Source organism: Zeugodacus cucurbitae, chromosome 5 (genome assembly GCF_028554725.1).
Source record: "Zeugodacus cucurbitae isolate PBARC_wt_2022May chromosome 5, idZeuCucr1.2, whole genome shotgun sequence".
Lineage (NCBI taxonomy): Eukaryota > Metazoa > Arthropoda > Insecta > Diptera > Tephritidae > Zeugodacus > Zeugodacus cucurbitae.
In genome coordinates, this window is record NC_071670.1 from 65,269,533 (window position 1) to 65,287,626 (window position 18,094).

The 18,094-nt window shown below is 37.1% G+C and overlaps 4 protein-coding genes and 1 non-coding gene across 5 annotated transcripts; 2 read left to right on the top strand and 3 right to left on the bottom strand.

Annotated features, from left to right (window-relative positions):
• Positions 1 to 2,104: 2,104 nt before the first annotated feature.
• On the bottom strand, positions 2,105 to 5,936 carry LOC105213807 (HUWE1-associated protein modifying stress responses). The gene is made up of 6 exons (XM_011186875.3): positions 5,225 to 5,936; positions 4,791 to 5,144; positions 3,218 to 3,304; positions 2,970 to 3,138; positions 2,607 to 2,828; positions 2,105 to 2,537 (listed from the first exon to the last, which is right to left on the bottom strand). Exons 2-6 carry the CDS (start codon positions 4,960 to 4,962, stop codon positions 2,414 to 2,416), a joined length of 774 nt encoding a protein of 257 aa, XP_011185177.2. The 5' UTR covers positions 4,963 to 5,144; positions 5,225 to 5,936; the 3' UTR covers positions 2,105 to 2,413.
• A 665-nt stretch (positions 5,937 to 6,601) lies between these two features.
• Positions 6,602 to 6,673, bottom strand: Trnat-cgu (transfer RNA threonine (anticodon CGU)). The gene has a single exon. It is a non-coding gene; the product is annotated as a tRNA-Thr (tRNA).
• A 1,953-nt stretch (positions 6,674 to 8,626) lies between these two features.
• LOC105213805 (puff-specific protein Bx42) lies at positions 8,627 to 10,762 on the top strand. The gene is made up of 2 exons (XM_011186874.3): positions 8,627 to 9,006; positions 9,060 to 10,762. The coding sequence occupies exons 1-2, from the start codon at positions 8,775 to 8,777 to the stop codon at positions 10,457 to 10,459; spliced, it is 1,632 nt and encodes a 543-aa protein (XP_011185176.1). The 5' UTR covers positions 8,627 to 8,774; the 3' UTR covers positions 10,460 to 10,762.
• A 170-nt stretch (positions 10,763 to 10,932) lies between these two features.
• LOC105213804 (integrator complex subunit 4) lies at positions 10,933 to 14,178 on the top strand. Its single transcript, XM_011186873.3, has 3 exons — positions 10,933 to 11,965; positions 12,032 to 12,565; positions 12,632 to 14,178. The coding sequence occupies exons 1-3, from the start codon at positions 11,036 to 11,038 to the stop codon at positions 14,012 to 14,014; spliced, it is 2,847 nt and encodes a 948-aa protein (XP_011185175.1). The 5' UTR covers positions 10,933 to 11,035; the 3' UTR covers positions 14,015 to 14,178.
• LOC105213800 (mitosis initiation protein fs(1)Ya) lies at positions 14,115 to 17,645 on the bottom strand. The gene is made up of 4 exons (XM_011186869.3): positions 17,492 to 17,645; positions 17,136 to 17,429; positions 15,120 to 17,070; positions 14,115 to 14,595 (listed from the first exon to the last, which is right to left on the bottom strand). Exons 1-4 carry the CDS (start codon positions 17,507 to 17,509, stop codon positions 14,375 to 14,377), a joined length of 2,484 nt encoding a protein of 827 aa, XP_011185171.2. The 5' UTR covers positions 17,510 to 17,645; the 3' UTR covers positions 14,115 to 14,374.
• Positions 17,646 to 18,094: the final 449 nt, after the last annotated feature.

Consider the following 18,094-nt stretch of genomic DNA (forward strand, 5'->3'; position numbering starts at 1 on the left):
TCGCGATGTTAGAAGAGAAGCATTTTAAAGATTCTTCAATTACTCGATTCGAAACTTGGTCAGAATGTCTCAAAAAAGCAACACTTCTTAAAATATATTAATCTCTCAGAAGAGAATTAATTTAAGTCGACCCCTGCTAGAGCCAGGATTATTCAATTCCTTCGGTGAAACTTAGATGGATTTCAAAATAAAATCGAAGAGAGTTTCTTTTATAACCTGGAAGCAAATATAAATATCTGCCTGGCATGAAAACTATCTAAATGACCACTCGAATCTTCAGCGGTTTGTCAAATCTTTTACTTAAGGACTCTGATCAGGCCTAGGTTCAGTACAACGGAGACTTATCTTTCAAAGGATGACGACCTCCGAAATTTTGATATCTGTATACGAGTATATATATTTCCGCCGTTACTTTTTGCCCAAACTCTTACCACCCTAATATATACATATGGAAATGAGCTCTTCAAAGATAAAGCACTCCTCAAATTGAACCAGACATTTATCTTTATTCACTTTGCCATTTCCCCCTTCTCAATTGTAGCAATGAATATTTTTCACCTGGTCATATTCAATACGAAATCCTCGAAAAGAGAGGAGTAAGATCAAAATTAATGGATGGAACAGATGTATCTAGAATCTGAGGTCCTAAATATAATATCGATCGTGAATGATGTCTATAAAGTCAATTCATCACTTTTTTCATACAGGTATCTCGAAATGATCCGTAAAATTCGCGTAACCCTATATAACTACTGCATACTCTAACAAGTTAAACTCCTTACAACTCAATAATTTTTAGAGGAAATCTAGTGCTGTTTCAACTGCGTGGGACCGTGGGGAAAGTAGTGTAACGGCATTCAAGTTGGTGGTTAGTAGCATGTCAAAACTCGTTGATTCCGATATATGTACTCGCAATTCACACGACTGTCGGTTCTACATAGGAGTCATGTGGGACTGTTAATATCGACGATCACTTTATGCATCGATAACCAAGACATTAATAAATAGATTTCACCAGAGACTTCGATCAATTAAGGATAAAGGTACACAGAGTTTTGGATTCAATTACTTTTTACCAGCCTAAAATAGGTCCTGAAGGATTATGAGCACATTTATAACTTCTTTGCGATATTTTTAAGCGATTTTTTAAGTGAACCATTGTTAGTAAATTGTTTAATAATTTTTTTAACTATTACTAATCGCAGAAAATTTTCGAAAAGACACGATATCTTAGAAAAAACCCTAATTTCGTAAATGAAAAAGAGCACAACAATATTATTAGTTTCCATTAGATTATTATTTCTCTTCACAAAATGTTTATTTTATACTTATATTCACGTATTTTGTTTATCATATAAATGATACAATTTTATACGCTTACAACGCACTTAAATAGCATGTGAATATGAGAGCCTTTCGATATTATATGTATCTCTATATATATATATATCTTTATCCCAACGCTTAAATAATAGCACTTAGTACAAGTAGATAACTAAATCGTAGTCAAATTTTAACAAACCACAAAACTAAACTCTAAATACTTGTGTGCATAGTTTAAATAAATCACATTTACTTACAACTTACAAGTATAATATATGAATAGAACTGCCAAGTACATTTACTCAATTTGCATGCGTTTGTTGTTGTTTAATTAAATAGCGTATATCAGTGACTATGCAAAAACAAAGGAATCACGTGTCATAGTGATTATATAATTTATTGTGAATAATCGTAATAAAATCATTTTAGTTTATTTAAAAAAATTCAAATTCAAATTTTCAAAATTTTTGACGCGCGTATCACTTTAATTTTCAACCACAAGAACTGTACGTTTTGCAAATAATACTTATATATAAAATATATATATTTAATTCAATAATTTTGTTAGAGCATAATTTGTCTCTACGGTGAAAAAGTATATATTAATATTTTAATATTACACTACTGGTATCTACGAAACTGTTATTAGCGGAGTAAAAGGAAATGATAAAAAATGTTCTTTGTAAATTCTTGCACTAGCTGTTATATATATATTTCTTGAGGATATATTGTGTAGAAGTAACGTTAAGCGTTCATGTAATGTAAACGGGCAAATCGCGCATTTAGTTTTTTTTTTTTTTGTTTTTATTACCAAATTTAATATGTTTTTGTTTTACGGTTTTTTCACAAATCTTTTCACCACTAATTGCCGATTATGATTATTATTATAGTGTGTATTGAATAGTTTTCGTATTTCCTTGAGATGTTCTAAATTATTATTATTTATGATTCAAGTTTTGCTTTTTGACCTTTCCTTTTGCTTTTTTCGCTATATATCCTTGCTACTGCCTGTGTGACTCTGCCATTTAAATGGTTAATTATGCGTAATTTGCTTTAACACTACCATTGTAAGTTAAATAAAAAAAAAATTCTACATAAAACGCTGTCGTTTACTGCTATAATGGCAGATGTCCATTTTATCATCGATGGGACTGGCTGGACGTTTGCAGTGACGGGCGATTTCGTTGGCAACAAATGCAAATAGTTCGGGGCCCCTAAAAGTGAGCAATAGAATGTAAAAAATAAATATTACATTTCCAAGTATTTATGTAAGTAATACACACCGTGGCCGCAAGACAAGCGCTTCTTTAAATGTATGCAAATCACTGTTTGGCTCACTGGCTGCACCACCACCGCCGGCTACTTGATGATGGTGATTCTGATGCTGATGTTGAGCGTGATGATGATGTGTGCTATACATATGAGGCGGTGTATGGTGTGAAGCATTTGTGTTGAACACAGCACCGGTGTTTGGGTGATTGTGCGAATGTTCTGGCTTTGGTGAACTAAAAACAAAGAAATAATAAAATATATGTAATTTTAAGGTTATGTTAAATAAATTTATTTGTTGTTATGCTGCGGCATGTTGTTTAAATTAAATTTAGTGTGTTTTTTTATTTAATTTCGCCACTTCAGTAGCGACTCACCGACGATTAGTATTTGTTAGCGGCTTGCCAGCCAAATAGGCTAAAAGATCCTCGCGACGTATCATACGACGTTTTTTACTCCTGGCCCAGTCGGCCAATTCACGTGTACGACGCTGATAGCCACACTGCACAGCTGAATCACTGGTACGTTTAACACCATCACATGCCTCTGTTTGTGTGCAAATGAAAAATAAGAATATTTATTAAATTAGCAAGAGTTGCAATCAATAATATCCATATGTGCATACCTTTGTATAGTGTGGTTACCGTGCCTGCAGCTGTTTGAAATGGAAGCCATAATGCGCCTGTATCAGGATACGTGTTCGAAGAACGCTCTGCAAATTTAAATTGCGTTATAATTCAATGTAATTAAATTTACATATATAAAATTATTAAATATACAACTCATACAAATTTCTATATTAAACTTAAATATTTTTATATGCCTTTCTGTTGAACCTGCAGCACAATTAGTTATATTCATTATTTAAAGGCACAACTTCTTGACTTCGAAAACATACAAACACAATTGCGCATTTTACCTGCGTAATTGATCACAAAATGTGCATAAAATGTGATATATATATAAAAGTGCATACAACTACATTAATTAAGTGGACAAAGAAACCGATTTTCGACATTCCTCACAATGCTAAGAAATCCAAATGCATAATTATACATATGCACATAATTAAAAGTATGTAGGTATGTAAGGTGGCAAGGAAAATTGCACTTTGGTGCCCTCTACCAAAATATCGACCTTAAGAGTCGTCCTGTCACGTCATTATAGTAATACATACAGACACATATATACGTACATACATTTACTACACATGAAAGACGTATGATGAAGGTAGTGAAAACAGAATCGAAGGAAATCACGCATACCCAAACACACTGACTCTTGAAATCGAAAAATTCCAGATATCTACAAGTGAACATTAAACATTTGAAAACAACCCTATTAAAAGTGCATTGTGGAATGGTGTTGAAGCGTTCGACGACCCTTCAAACAGCTGTTCTTGAAGAGATCGCAGTTTTTCAATTGAAAGTATATGCACATACATATGTGCATTAAGAATATACCAAAATGTTTATTCACAGATGCATCCATATAAATCTTATTTTTTTGATTCTATATGAAGGCCAGATATTTAGTAATATTAACAGATATAAACAAAAATATTTGGTCTTACATTGATCAACTCTGAATATATAATACTTTCAGCAAAATATTTTGACAGAATTAGTTTCTTGATTTACTAACTAGCCCTATGCATACTATAAACAATTTTGGGGAATTTCCATGCCGGACAGTTCAAGTTGTTTAAAACTGACAGAGTCTATTACAAATTTAATCTATATATATATGTTAACACCAAAAATATGAAAGAATAAAAAAATTGATTTATCAGGGGTCAAACTAAATATTTTTGGTACTCAACACTTGTATTATAAGAACCCACATCATCTGATATTATGTATTATTATATGATTATAAATTATACTAAGACTTTTATATATTTTTAAGAACAATTGTATAAAACTAGCTAAACTTAACGATTTAGCATTGCTTACGGCTTCTTCTTTCTTTATATGGATGTAGCTACATATGTATGTACCTTCTCTTCATACAATTTCTGATAGCATATGCATATGTACATAGAATTACGTTTTCTTATGAGTAATGTGAACTAGAGAAGATTAATCGTTGAATGTTTTTGCCAAATTGAATTTGGTTTATAACAAATATATATTAATTACAACCACCCAAATAAAATAATTTCTATTTTACACTAAGGGATAGGAGCTACAACCCACCTCTGTAGAGATGTGCCACTGCTGTGGCCGAATCCTGAAATGCACCCCATACATTACTTAAGGCACTATCACGATTCCTTACGTAGTCGCGTTCGTGCTCGTCGTGTTGGGCGTTGATCTCCCGATGACATTGCTCTTCCAGCCAACTTTCTTCACTGCAATCTTGTTGCATTTTTTCAGCTGCTCTATGTACTCACTGAACGTTTAGATGTTACTTCGTTTATTTCTGCCCGTTTCTTTTTTTTTTTGTTATCTTATAAACTATATTTTAATATATAGCGGCAGTATGTATTTAAGTTGAATATACGTGTATATTATGTTCTTTAGCACAGTAGCAAACACTTTAGTTAGAAACTAAAAGAAATTTAAAACAAACACACATTGAAAATTACACAATTTTGTTCATTTGCAATTTTCCACAAAATTCCTCTTACACTGACTGCTCTCGTTGCTAGTGCTGTGCTACCGTCTATTGTCAGTTTCGCTGCGCGTGAAATATAACTTGATGATGAATATATTCTACTGCCTGCAGTCGTCTTCTTCGTTTGCTGCTATTATTTCGATCAGTTTACTTCGCACAACAGTCAAGCAAAACCGAACCATGTTTCCCGTTTTCTGCGATTGCTTATTCTGCGACATTCATATGTTTTTATTGCTATTTTATGCATGCACAGGGTGGTTCCTAACTACTTCCCGTTACAACTAAATAATATGCAATATTGAAAAGTTCTAAGTGTTTTTATATTGCTTTCACATATATTTATTTTGTATTTCTTGCGAAATTACCTAAAAAACAGCACCGAGGAGAAAGATTCTAGCTGATTCACTACGCAACAAATATGTATAATACACAAAAAACCAAAAATTTTCTTATTTCACTCGTCTAATCGTTATTGTTGTAGATTCTTCTATCCTCTTTGTGCTCCTACGGATTTTGCTTTTGTTAGGCGTCTGCTATGTTACTTCAGTTTTTTCTATATTTCTATTAAACTATCTATTTTTGTTTTGTCACAAACGTGGTGTTATGTATTTTTCCAACGCATTGATTAATAACTTTACGAAATTAATTGAATTTCCACTCACTACATGTAGTTTAATTGTCAAAATTCAATGAACGAGTAATGAAATATAACTTTTTGGTAGTGGAATAGAAAAGTGAAAAACTACATGGTTGCATCGAAGCGGTTTGCCGTACTCACATAAATTTACTAAATTATTCTTTAGACTAAAAATTATACATAGAAATTGTTATCACCATTTAAAACTCGGAGATTTTTATTTATTTATTCAAAGCGCAATTTCGTAATAAAAACAGTGAAACTATTTAAATGTCATTCCAATTAGCCGCTAAAATCAGAGGACGCTTATCATGTATATTTTTGCTTTATTGTGGTTTTTATTAGATAAATATTAAACAATAATAATTTAATTAATTACAACAATTCAGAATAATAAACAGAAGTTCTATGGACAATAGAACTAGCAACACTGGTTTAATAATGAATTTGCTTCCCTGCACTTTAATTCATTCTTTTTTGGTTTACTATGCAAAGGAGGGAAATAAATATAGCAGAGAAGAGAAAGATATATACAAAAAACAACAATAATTGTCTGCAGCTAAGTTTATGAATAACCAAAAAATAATAATTATATACATATAAAATATAAAATTTAAATTGCTCTAAAGGTTTGCAAAATTAATTTACAAACAATTCTTAGTGTATGAATAGTTGTAAATAAAAAAAATATTTATATATAAATTCGTAATAATTTTAAAAATTAAAAAAATCATTTGGCTTTAACATTTGCGTTGCCCCCTGTGAGGTTTGAACTCACGACCCCTGGTTTACGAGACCAGTGCTCTACCACTGAGCTAAAGGGGCAGTTGTTTGGCGGGTGGCAAATAACACACATAACATCGTGCACAAACACAAACAACTATTTACCGTTCAACGGCGCATATACCGCTTGCTTTCGTCATGCATTACAAAACAACGAATTGAGTTATTTTGTTGGAAATGTTTTTTTTTTTATTTTAAACGTTTTATTAAAAATATATAATATTACATAATTTCATCATAAATTATGTTAAACACAATGATTTGAAGTCAAAGTGAAAATTGTAGGGTTTTTATTGAGCTTTTTTATAACTTTCTTATTTGAGTGAAGGTTAAGTAACTGGATCATCTATTTTTTTTTGCGCAAAATTTCAATTTGTAGTTTATTTTAATGATACTTAAGAAATATGATAAAATTGTTTCTATTATAACTTGGGCCGGAGTGTAACAAAATTTAATTATTTTCTTAAAATTGATTTATTAATTCATTTCATTCTATAATTTTAATTTATATCATTTTCACAAACAATATTAATCTTACTTTAATTTGTATGAAATATCTTTATTTTAATTCTGATTAAATTTGTTTAAAATTAAAAGAAAATAGGATATTTGGAATATTAGTTTATATGACTTATCTACAAACAAGGTAAATTAACCCTTTAATGGGTTATTTAAAAATATTTTGAATATATGGGGATACTATTTGAGCCTTGAATATGAAACGATATCAATTTCAAACCTGTATCTCTTCTGGTTTTTGAGTTATAAGATGTTGCTTATAAGCAACATTGAGCCATGGTAGTATTCAATCAATATTGATAGTTTTAATTTTTTTTTTTACTTTTCATACATTTCATGTGTGATATGAGACAAAACAGTTTTTCTGTGGGTTACAGCATAAGTGCACCTTACATTTTGAGCATTTAGATTTTGGAATACCAGTCTGGCATAATCTATACTTTCCTTTTCCTCCCCATTCAACCCAATGACCGGTTTGATCAAGACGCATCGACTTTGGAGGTTCACTTATGTATGATCGCTCTGACGAAATTTCTGTCACGTTAGATGGTACCGGCGACGCTGGTGAAGATGAACCTGGTTCCATACTTTCAGGTATTGCCGATGGACGACTTCTTTTACGTGGGTTTATTGACGTAATATTAGACGCATGAAGAAGCTCGTTTGCTATGGATAATTGAAAATCCAGTAATGTCATATATTTCGTTCGTGTGACTTGATTTTTTAGGTGCCGTCTATACAGCAACCAGCTATTGACTACCACTGTGCTGATGCACCAGTAAACTATGCGCATATACATATATGATTCTCTCCAAATTCTCTTCCTCTTCTTCTTCTTCATTCTCATCTTCAGAATTATTCCAGTCAAAATTGATATTTTATTTATTTCTGATTCTGTAAGACCTCTGGGGCGCATATCTAAAAGAAAAAAAATGTTACTTTAGACAAATGTTGCTTATAAGCAACATTGTGTTTATAAAATACCTGGAATCACAATATTACACACAATTTTGTTCTGTAAATTTTATTTCATTTTCTTACTTGATATATATAAAATAAACCACTTTGTATAAAGAAATGGCAGTCAGTTTACTTTTTATTTAACTTTTTCAAAGCTCAAAGTGACACAACTTTCTTTTTCACAAGTTTTTACGCAACTTTAGCTAGTTATCAAATGAACACCTGTTACGCTATGAAACTTCGCAAACTAGTGCTCGCAGATATACGTTAGAGACCAAAAAAAACGGATTGTAAAAATATTGATATTTCGAGAAGTTATCGACAGAAATATGAAATGTTGCCTATAAGCAACAAATGACATGAAAGGGTTAAAAAAATAATTACAAATAGTAGTTTTCGATACTGGAGAGAAATTACCTTAAAACGAAGACCTTCTTAAAATTTTAACATAGCTCGAAATGCAACTTTGTATGTGGATTGTGATTATCTATCCTTTTGTTGCGTTGGCAACTCTACAGTTTGTGGATAAAGTGTGACAAAAATATTTTAAGTGAATTTTGCAGCAGATTGTTTTGTGTAGTGTGAAAATATACTTCTTTGAAATAAATCATTTAATATTTTTTACTTCATTAAAATAAAGAAACTCGTAGTTTGAGTTTGTGTAATGTCTTTATCAAGTATTTTACCTTCACCCTCGAACCCCGTTTGGGACAGGGAAGATGAACGTCGTGTCTCTCAAAAGTCGAAAATCATTGGTGCACCTATGGGTGCATTGGTGTCAGCGAAAATTGCAGCACCACCTTATGGTCAACGCAAAGATTGGATACCTCGTACTGAAGCGGATTTTGGCGATGGTGGAGCTTTCCCAGAAATTCATGTGGCACAATATCCCTTGGGTAAGTCCAAACATTTTATTCACCAAACAAAAATTCAAAATGTTTCTTCACAGGTATGGGCAGTCCATCAAATCTAAATAAAAAGTCAAATGCCTTGGCAGTGCGTTTAGACGAAAAGGGAAAAATCAAATATGATGCTATTGCACGTCAAGGTCACGGTAAAGATAAGATCGTGTACTCTTCAATATCGCAGTTACTTCCAGCAGAGGTGTTAGCTGAAGACGCTGAAGAATTACAACGTCCTGATGCCGAAACCGTTGCTGATACAACAGAAGAAACGAGACGCGCCTTGGAAAAGCTTACAAATGCCAAAATCGCTGCTGCAATGCCCGTACGACATGCGGAGAAAACAGCGCCAGCACAATATATACGCTATACACCGTCACAACAAGGTGATGCGTTCAATTCTGGAGCGAAACAAAGAGTTATCCGTATGGTTGAAGCACAACAAGACCCCATGGAACCACCAAAGTTTCGCATTAATAAGAAAATACCACGTGGGCCACCTTCGCCACCTGCTCCAGTACTGCATTCACCCTCACGTAAAGTTACAGTTAAAGAACAGAAAGAGTGGAAAATACCACCGTGCATTTCTAATTGGAAGAATGCAAAAGGTTACACAATTCCACTAGATAAAAGATTGGCTGCTGATGGACGTGGTTTGCAACAAGTGCACATTAGTGAAAAATTCGCTAAAATGGCTGAAGCATTGTATATAGCTGATCGTAAAGCTCGAGAGGCGGTAGAGGCGCGAGCTACACTGGAAAAGAAATTAGCGCAAAAAGAGAAGGAAAAGAAGGAGGACATGTTAAGAATGATGGCACAGCGAGCTCGAGAGGAGCGTGCTGGACTCCGTCAGCCGGAAGACCAAGCTACCATGAATCCGGAAACACGCGAACGTAACGAGTTAAGAGCCGAACGTCATCGTGAGCGTCAAAGAGACAGAAACTTGGCACGCGCTGCACCAGAAAAACGTTCCAAATTACAGCGTGAACGCGAACGTGACATATCCGAACAAATTGCTCTCGGTATGCCCGCGAAATCATCCGGTAACGGGGAAACCATGTTTGATCAACGTCTATTCAACACAACAAAGGGTATGGACTCCGGTTATGGAGATGACGAGGCATACAATGTATATGACAAACCATGGCGCGATTCAAATTCATTGGCTTCACATTTATATCGTCCAAGCAAGCAGATGGACAATGACGCATATGGCGCTGACTTAGATCGCATTGTAAATACACAACGTTTCGTGCCTGATAAGGAATTTTCGGGTACTTCGCGTGGAGCTGGTGGTGCCGCTCAGCGTTCTGGACCAGTACAATTCGAAAAGGAGGAGGATCCGTTCGGTTTGGATCAGTTCTTGAACATGGCCAAGAAAGCACCAAAACGTTCGGAAGACAAGAGTGATCGTAGCAACTCTGATAAAAAACGCAGAAAAGACTAAGCAGCTTAGTGTTTTTGATTACTAATTTTCCGTAGCTAAATAAGTTAAATAATGTGTTGTAAAAACATATATTAGTTTATTTTGACATTTAACCAACACTCAGGCATAATTCGTGACATTTTGAAGTAAATTTACCTAAATTTGCCTTCAGCTATGGCATTACTCATGTAAATAGTTTAAAAAAACTTAATAGATAACAAATTTATGTACAAATTTGTTCCTAATGTATGCCTCTAGCTCATGAATTCATATTCTGCTAAAATTGTATGAACTTTGAATAAATTAAATAATAAAGGAATTTAAAAATCTAAAAAAAAACGTTTTGTTTTTTAATTTTAAGTGGTTTTTAGGTTTAAATGTAAGCAGGCCTGGCCTTAATTGCAAAAGTAAACTTTTTCGATATTATAATATCGATAAGCGATAAATCCTATAAATGCATTCATTCTGAATACGTCTGTTTTAACTTTGTTCTCATTGTGAATGGTCATTCAGTAAAGATGAAGAGCTATTTCTGAGTTTCTTTCTGTTTGTTTTGATAAGTAAATTGCAAAAGTTTAGAATTAAATTAATTGTGAAATGACCACCGCAATGAAAAGGCCACATTCCGCTACAGAAACTATTGAAGTTTCTCAAAAACCCTCGAAAAAGATACGAATTCAAACTACAATTAAAACGAATACCGGCAGCAAGCTACTGCAGATACTTGTCTCTTTGGATGGCGTACCGGCTGGGCATGGTGCACAAGGCAGCAAGGAATTGTTGGAAGTGTTAGTAAAGATCGCAGATGAGCTTGTATTAGAAGACGCACAGATTGGTGAAGCACAAGATGTTATACACCGTCTAATGGAAATATATCGACAAGAACGTGATGGAGACACCATAGTTCGAGTTAAAATTCTCGGTTTGCTTGCCGATTTCGCTGAAGTACGTGTACCTGAAGTGGTAAATGCGCTGGTTGATGGTATTATCGGTGTTTTAAAGCAGGAGCGTTCGCAAAAAGTTATAGCCCAAGGCTTGTATAGTTTACATAAAATAGGCACTAAAAATCTAAAATTATTACCCTCAACTCATGTGACGAAAATAGCACACTTTGCACAGCAACAGCTCACTTCCGATTCACATCACACACATAAATATGCCTTGATGGTGCTGTCAGCTTTTGTAACGCTAAATGATGCCAGGAAAGGTGTTATGGATTTGATTGGTCACTATGCTGACTCACAAGATTCGGGAGTGCGTGCGCAAGCGTTACGATCTATATTATGTCTGGGAGAACGTGGTGCTGTCTTGTCACCAACCTTATATCAACGTGCTGTAGAAGCGATGAAGGATGATTATGAGTGTGTACGAAAGGAAGCTCTGCAATTGGTGTTTCAACTTGGCGTAAGTCATCCAGATCACATTATAACCGGTGGAGATGATGATGAAGAAATGCGTTTGATTGATGCTGCATTTGGAAAAGTCTGTGGCACACTATGTGATCTTTCGATACAGATACGCACACAGGTATATAACCAATAAATTATATAATTTATTTAATAATAGTGATACATATTATTATTATATTTATAGGCCGCTGAACACTTGGGTCTTATGACACAAGTCAGTTCGGAGTTTTTGCATCAAACGCTCGATAAGAAACTAATGAGCAACTTACGACGCAAGAAAACCGCGCATGAACGTGGTGCGCAACTTGTGGCAAGTGGCGAATGGTCGACTGGCAAACGCTGGGCTGATGACGCACCACAGGAGCGACTCGACTCTAAGTCCATATCGTTGGTAGCAAGTGGCGCTTGTGGTGCATTAGTGCACGGTTTGGAGGATGAATTTCTCGAAGTGCGTACAGCGGCTGTGGACTCCATGTGTAAATTAGCGTTGAGTAATCCAGATTTCGCCGTGACGTGTCTGGATTTCTTAGTCGATATGTTCAATGATGAAATCGAAGATGTACGTTTGAGGTCTATTTATAGTCTCACAGCGATTGCACGACATATTGTTTTACGTGAGGACCAACTAGAAACCATGCTTAGCGCGTTGGAAGACTATTCGGTTGACGTGCGCGAGGGATTACACTTGATGTTGGGCGCATGTCGTGTTTCAACACAGGTAAACGGAAATTCTTAATATTAATATATTATATAAACAAATTTCATCCGATATTTTGTATTTCAGGCTTGTCTTCTCATGGTTGTACAAAAATTACTTGATGTACTCTCCAAGTATCCACAAGATAAAAACTCCACTTTCGGTTGTATGCGTAAAATTGGGCAAAAGCATCCCAATCTCTGTATGGCCGTCACTTCTCATCTGCTGCAAGACCATCCATTTTTTGACAGCGCCGAGCGTGATGTCGAAGACCCCGCATATCTTTGCATACTCATTTTACTGTTTAACGCCGCTGAGCATCTGGTATCCCTGATCAGTTTATTTCCTGACGTCACACTCAAGCATTACGCCTACCTGCGCGATGCCATGCCACACATCGTACCACAATTACCGATTGAGGGTGCTTCCACCACGAAGCCCATAAATCCACTAAAAGGCGCCGAGAGCTCACGCGAATACTTGAATACCATACTCCAGCATATACACGAAATTTTCAGCATCGTCCGTGAAAGAGTGCCGCTGCTAAAGACGGCGCAGAGTAACCTTAAACGTTTGGGTGAAATCGATCCGGAAATGTATGGCACCGCCAACTTCTTGGAAACATTTCTGGCCGCGCAAATCCAGTTGGATCAGTTGCAAAGCTGCACCACCACACAGCGCAGTCGCGCCCCCTTGAAGGAGTCTCTGGCGCAACTCATACGCAATTGTCTGAAGTTGCAACACATCTTCTCGGGCCTCACCTATGGTGACATGTTGTTGGTTAAACAAATTTGCTTGCGTGCCAGCGCGCTCCACCTCGTGCTAATAGTGCGCGATCGCTCACAAAGTGCGCTCGGTCCGTGTCAAATGTTGTTGCAAACAGCAGCCGATATTAGTAATTTCCTCGACGAGAAGGAGGACTTTCAACCAGATACGTTTACTACATCGCTACTCTCGCTATTGGGCAATATACCGGATCCAAAACCGGGTCGTGTATTTCGTGAAATATTGCCGTTGGTGGAGAGCGCTTCACCCGTGCACATGCCGCCGGCCAACATCAACATACGCATGTGTGTGGCGCGCATTGTCGAGCCATGTGCGCAAATGGCACAGGACAATGTCATTAAAGTGACGGCTGGTTTGATAGCGGCATTGCCTTTTGTGGCCGAGTTCGATAACTTGCAGGAGACACAAATGCAAGAAATGCGTATTAAGATTAAGTATCCCGATCAACATGTGCACACCGTGGTGCCGAAGCTGTCGGACTTCAAGAAGATTATGACCGAGCAGGGTGAGCATGAGACCAGCATGCGTCTGCGCACCACCATTTTGCTCTCGCACAGCGTCTGGACGGAGGCTTCATCGGTGGACATAACGCTGTGTCTGTCTGTGCGGCCGGGCACTGAGCTGGAGTTGTGTAAGCCGGCTAAAATACTTTTCGCACCGAAACCCGTACGCCGTGGTATCTAGTATGGACATGTTGAAGTATTAAGTGTGTATGCGAATGTTTGTTGCTCTTTGATTACATACCAATTTGTGTAATATTATACTTTTAGTTAAGGACGAAATGTTAAATGTGAACAAAAGTAGAACATTTATTTTCTTACATAATAAAAAACACTATATAAAGAACAGTTATTAAATATTTTGCACATTAAATTAAAAATTTTGTTTCAAACTAGTAGGTGTGTATGTATGTATGTATGTACTTTATAAAAAAAAATTTTAAATATTTATTTCATAAATGTGTATAATTAAATTTTTAGCAACGGAAAAATCGCTGGTATTGGCATCACAAAAGACTTCTTTCGCAAAAGTAATTTCTTCTATTTATAACTCTCTTCGCATGCGCTCGATTGGCTTCCGTCCATGTATGCGAAAACGTTTCGTACGCAACGACTTTTCGGGACTCGGTGACACTGGGTCGCTATAATGTCGTGGATAGTGTATGCCTGAAACCGATTTCATGTCGGTCGTATAGGACCGCTTTCGTTTTTGGTTGCGCGTTTGTTCATCTTCCTCAATTAGAGATTGTGTGCGCATAAGAGAACCTGGAAGAATTGAAAAAAATTAATCTGATGAACACTCCAGCCAGATAATCTGAATTTCAGATAGTCCCAGTAAACGACCTATTTCGACGGGGTCGGACCAAATGAAAAGGAGTGTTAAATGGGTGCGGTTAATTGAATATGCAAAGATGGAGGTTAGTATTATACGGGATGCTCCTACCGGAATTGACTCGGATGTTTTCCACCCAAGGATTGTAATTTCGGCGATCTAAACATGTTTGGATTAGACATCAAGAAAGAAGAAATTTTGAACTCTCAATCAATTCGCCAACAGTGTTGTTACTGTATATGATACCTTTGGGCATATTCAAAGCCAAAATTATGGAGGATTTAAGTGGATGGAGGATAAGGTTAGAGGAACTTTGAATAATCGCGTAAGTAAATAAATGTGTTAGAATTCGTGATCCCGATGGATACGAATTTTGTCAGCTTTTTGGCTGACTTGGGATGGGATGTTCTTCGATATAAATCTAAAGTGTATTTTGAAGTGCCAAGTAGGATATTACCTGCCATCGAAGCGCACCGTTTAATTATCGAATTCGAGTTAACATCGGTGTGTGGGGATGTTCGTTTTTTCTCAGGCGTAGCTACTTTCCCCGTCGAATTCAAACGCATCACCGAGCCCAGTAAAGCACCAAATGACCATGAACGACCCAAAACAGACATATTATTCTGGTTACTTTGATGTTTTGTATTTATGCTATGTTCTTCTGCGTCATTTTCGTTTTCATTATCCGTAATACTTTCTGAGCGATCAAATGCTGTACCTCTGCCCTGTTTACTAAGAGATGGAATGCGCCTTGCTGTAGGTTTGCTAAAATCTTTAGAACCGTCAGCATTTTCTTGCGTTGGCGGCTTTTTGTTTCGGCGCACTGGGGTGGCGCTAGGCGTAAAGAAAGCTTCGGAAATGGAAGAGTCCGTGCTACGTGGAGTTTCGGTAACTTTCATTAGAGCTTTTGAACCTGCATTAGCTGTATTACTATTGTCGTGCTTTGGTGACGCATAAATATTTATCATTTTCGATGGTGTATTTGTTTTGGTTGTAGTTGTTGAATTTGCGATGCCTTTATGATTCTTAATTTCTTCCAATTCTTCTAATTCGTCCTCTTCTTCACATGGGGAGTCGAAACGTATAATCTTTTTGTTGATAAGTGAGCCTGGAATGCGTGTAATGGGTGTGATGGGTGGCAAATTATAGCTTACCACCTGTGCGACACTTTCCATTGCCGGTATGATTTTCTCTCTAGCATTATCTGACTTATCGGTGACGGCATAGTAACCCTGTTGGATCTCGCTCATCGCAGTGGTGGCCGTAATGATCTCAATACTCTCGCACGATTTGTACACCGAACTGCCACTGGCGCTCGATACGCCGCTGCAATTATCTCTAGTCGAGCTTGCAGACGTCGTTAATTTATCCGCCGTCTTGAAAGCTACGGAGCCACTAGCACTACTCATACTACTAGCAGCAGATTCTACACCGGCCAGGTGTTTGGTGCGCGTTATCACAATCGATTCGGTAGTGGTGAGCTTTTGTGACGAACGAAATACTTCGTGGCACATATTTTGTGAAACGCTGGAATTTCGTTCCGTCGAAGCACTGCTAGCGTGTAATTGACTCGTTTGAATTTCACTATGAGTGCGCCGAACTACCGGCGACAAACGCAAATCGAGTGGCGAACCAGTCGAACTGCCACTGCTATCAGCCGTGTGAGAATCGAACATCTTTTTACGCATTGGTGGCAAATCGACACCACTAAGACGCGCCGATGGTAGCCCGCCATGCTCAGCAAAAGCCTTCTGTATGCTCTTCGACATCACTTGACGCAGCGGTGTCACTGCGCTCATTTTGCCACGCGGACCGCCCACCTTTAGGTAGCGGTTAAGGTTTTCTAATTGCTGTTTGGATGGTGATAGCGTTGCAGGATTAGACGTTGCGATCGCACCCGCTGCGATTGCGGGACTGTGATTATCCGTTTCACCGCCACTGTGATAAATACTGGACACCTGGGCACCGGAGGCGTTAAATGTACGCTCGGTGTGCTTCGTGCAAAGCAATTCTGCGTGCACTGGCGTCGATGTAGTGCGCACTAGTTGGCCCTTCGGTTTGACCATGACATCCAAACTGCGGCGCAGAGAACTATTGCTAATCGACGAAATATTTCGCAACGAAGAAACGCTGTCGCACACAAACTCCTCATGTGTCAGCTTGCTCTTAGCCTTCCAGCGCATGTTGATTAATGACATTGGCGTCTCGTGGAACTCGTCACATTGGCGACGCTGTGGCGATGTTTGCGTCGAAATCGTAACTCTGGCGAAATCCTTCTGCAATGTGACTGTGTCACAGGTGTGATCGAGTTGATTGCAACAACCCTTGTCAGGACAATAACATGTCGGCGCGGTGGCGGTCTGTGTGCATTTAGTGAAGTTTTGCAAGTCGTCCAACCGAGTATAGACCTTTGTAATTAATGAGTGTGTGAGTGATTATGAATTTCAGACGTGTATTGGATTTAGTTAGTTACCTTGGTACATTTGCGACAGCGTAGCGGCAGATGATTTTGCTCTACATGCGCCAACATCTCGGCGTACATTTCGCGTTGCAGCGGCATTGGCTTGCGTTCACAAAGCGGACAGAAGAGATAAATATGACTGGTTTCGTTTTTCTTCAGTTGATCTCCCAGATCGGTTGGTTTCAGGTCTTCATTGGTTTGATTAGTAATTATGGGTTTTTGTACAACGATGGCATGTGTTTTTATCTCATGTTTGTAACGGCACTCGGCACAGCAAAATACTTTCTTGCATACTCCACAAATAACCTTTAAAGTGCAGCTTAGTGAGTATTTGTTTTTTTATCGTACGAAATATGGTACTAACTTACATCTTTGGGGACTTTCATAGTTGTTTAATAATTAAATGAAAAAATATAATTATTGTTGAATTTGTTCTAAGAATCATTCAAACTGCCATCTGGTATTACACGAACTACATCAAAAATGCATTGTGTCTGCTGAATTAGCGGTTTTCAGTATCTCGCTTAGTTTTGTTGTAGCTACAATAACATCTTCGGGTCATAAACTGCTTGCCATCCATCGAAAATTGATAAAAATGTTTTAAGAAAGGGTATACTTTATAAGTATCTAGCTATCTAGTAAATCTGAACTTTTCAATTTAGTATATGGGTTGTATGCTAATAGTATTTTTATCGCTTTTGTTAATATAACCAATCGACTGAACGAATTAACTGAAAGATGTATCATATCAACACCAAAAATAAGTATCTTAATAGTTCTATTGTTATTGATGGGACCTCTGTTGGTCCCAGGGAACGTAGATGGGTGGGCATGATTAGGCGGATAATGAGCATTAGGCGGGTTTTGTTGTTGTAGACGGTTAATCTGTTGATCCAGTCCTGTCGGATCCGGTCTTCTAAAATATCCAAAAGACGATTGGTCAAAATCTAGTTTCTTAGGACGTCTCAAGA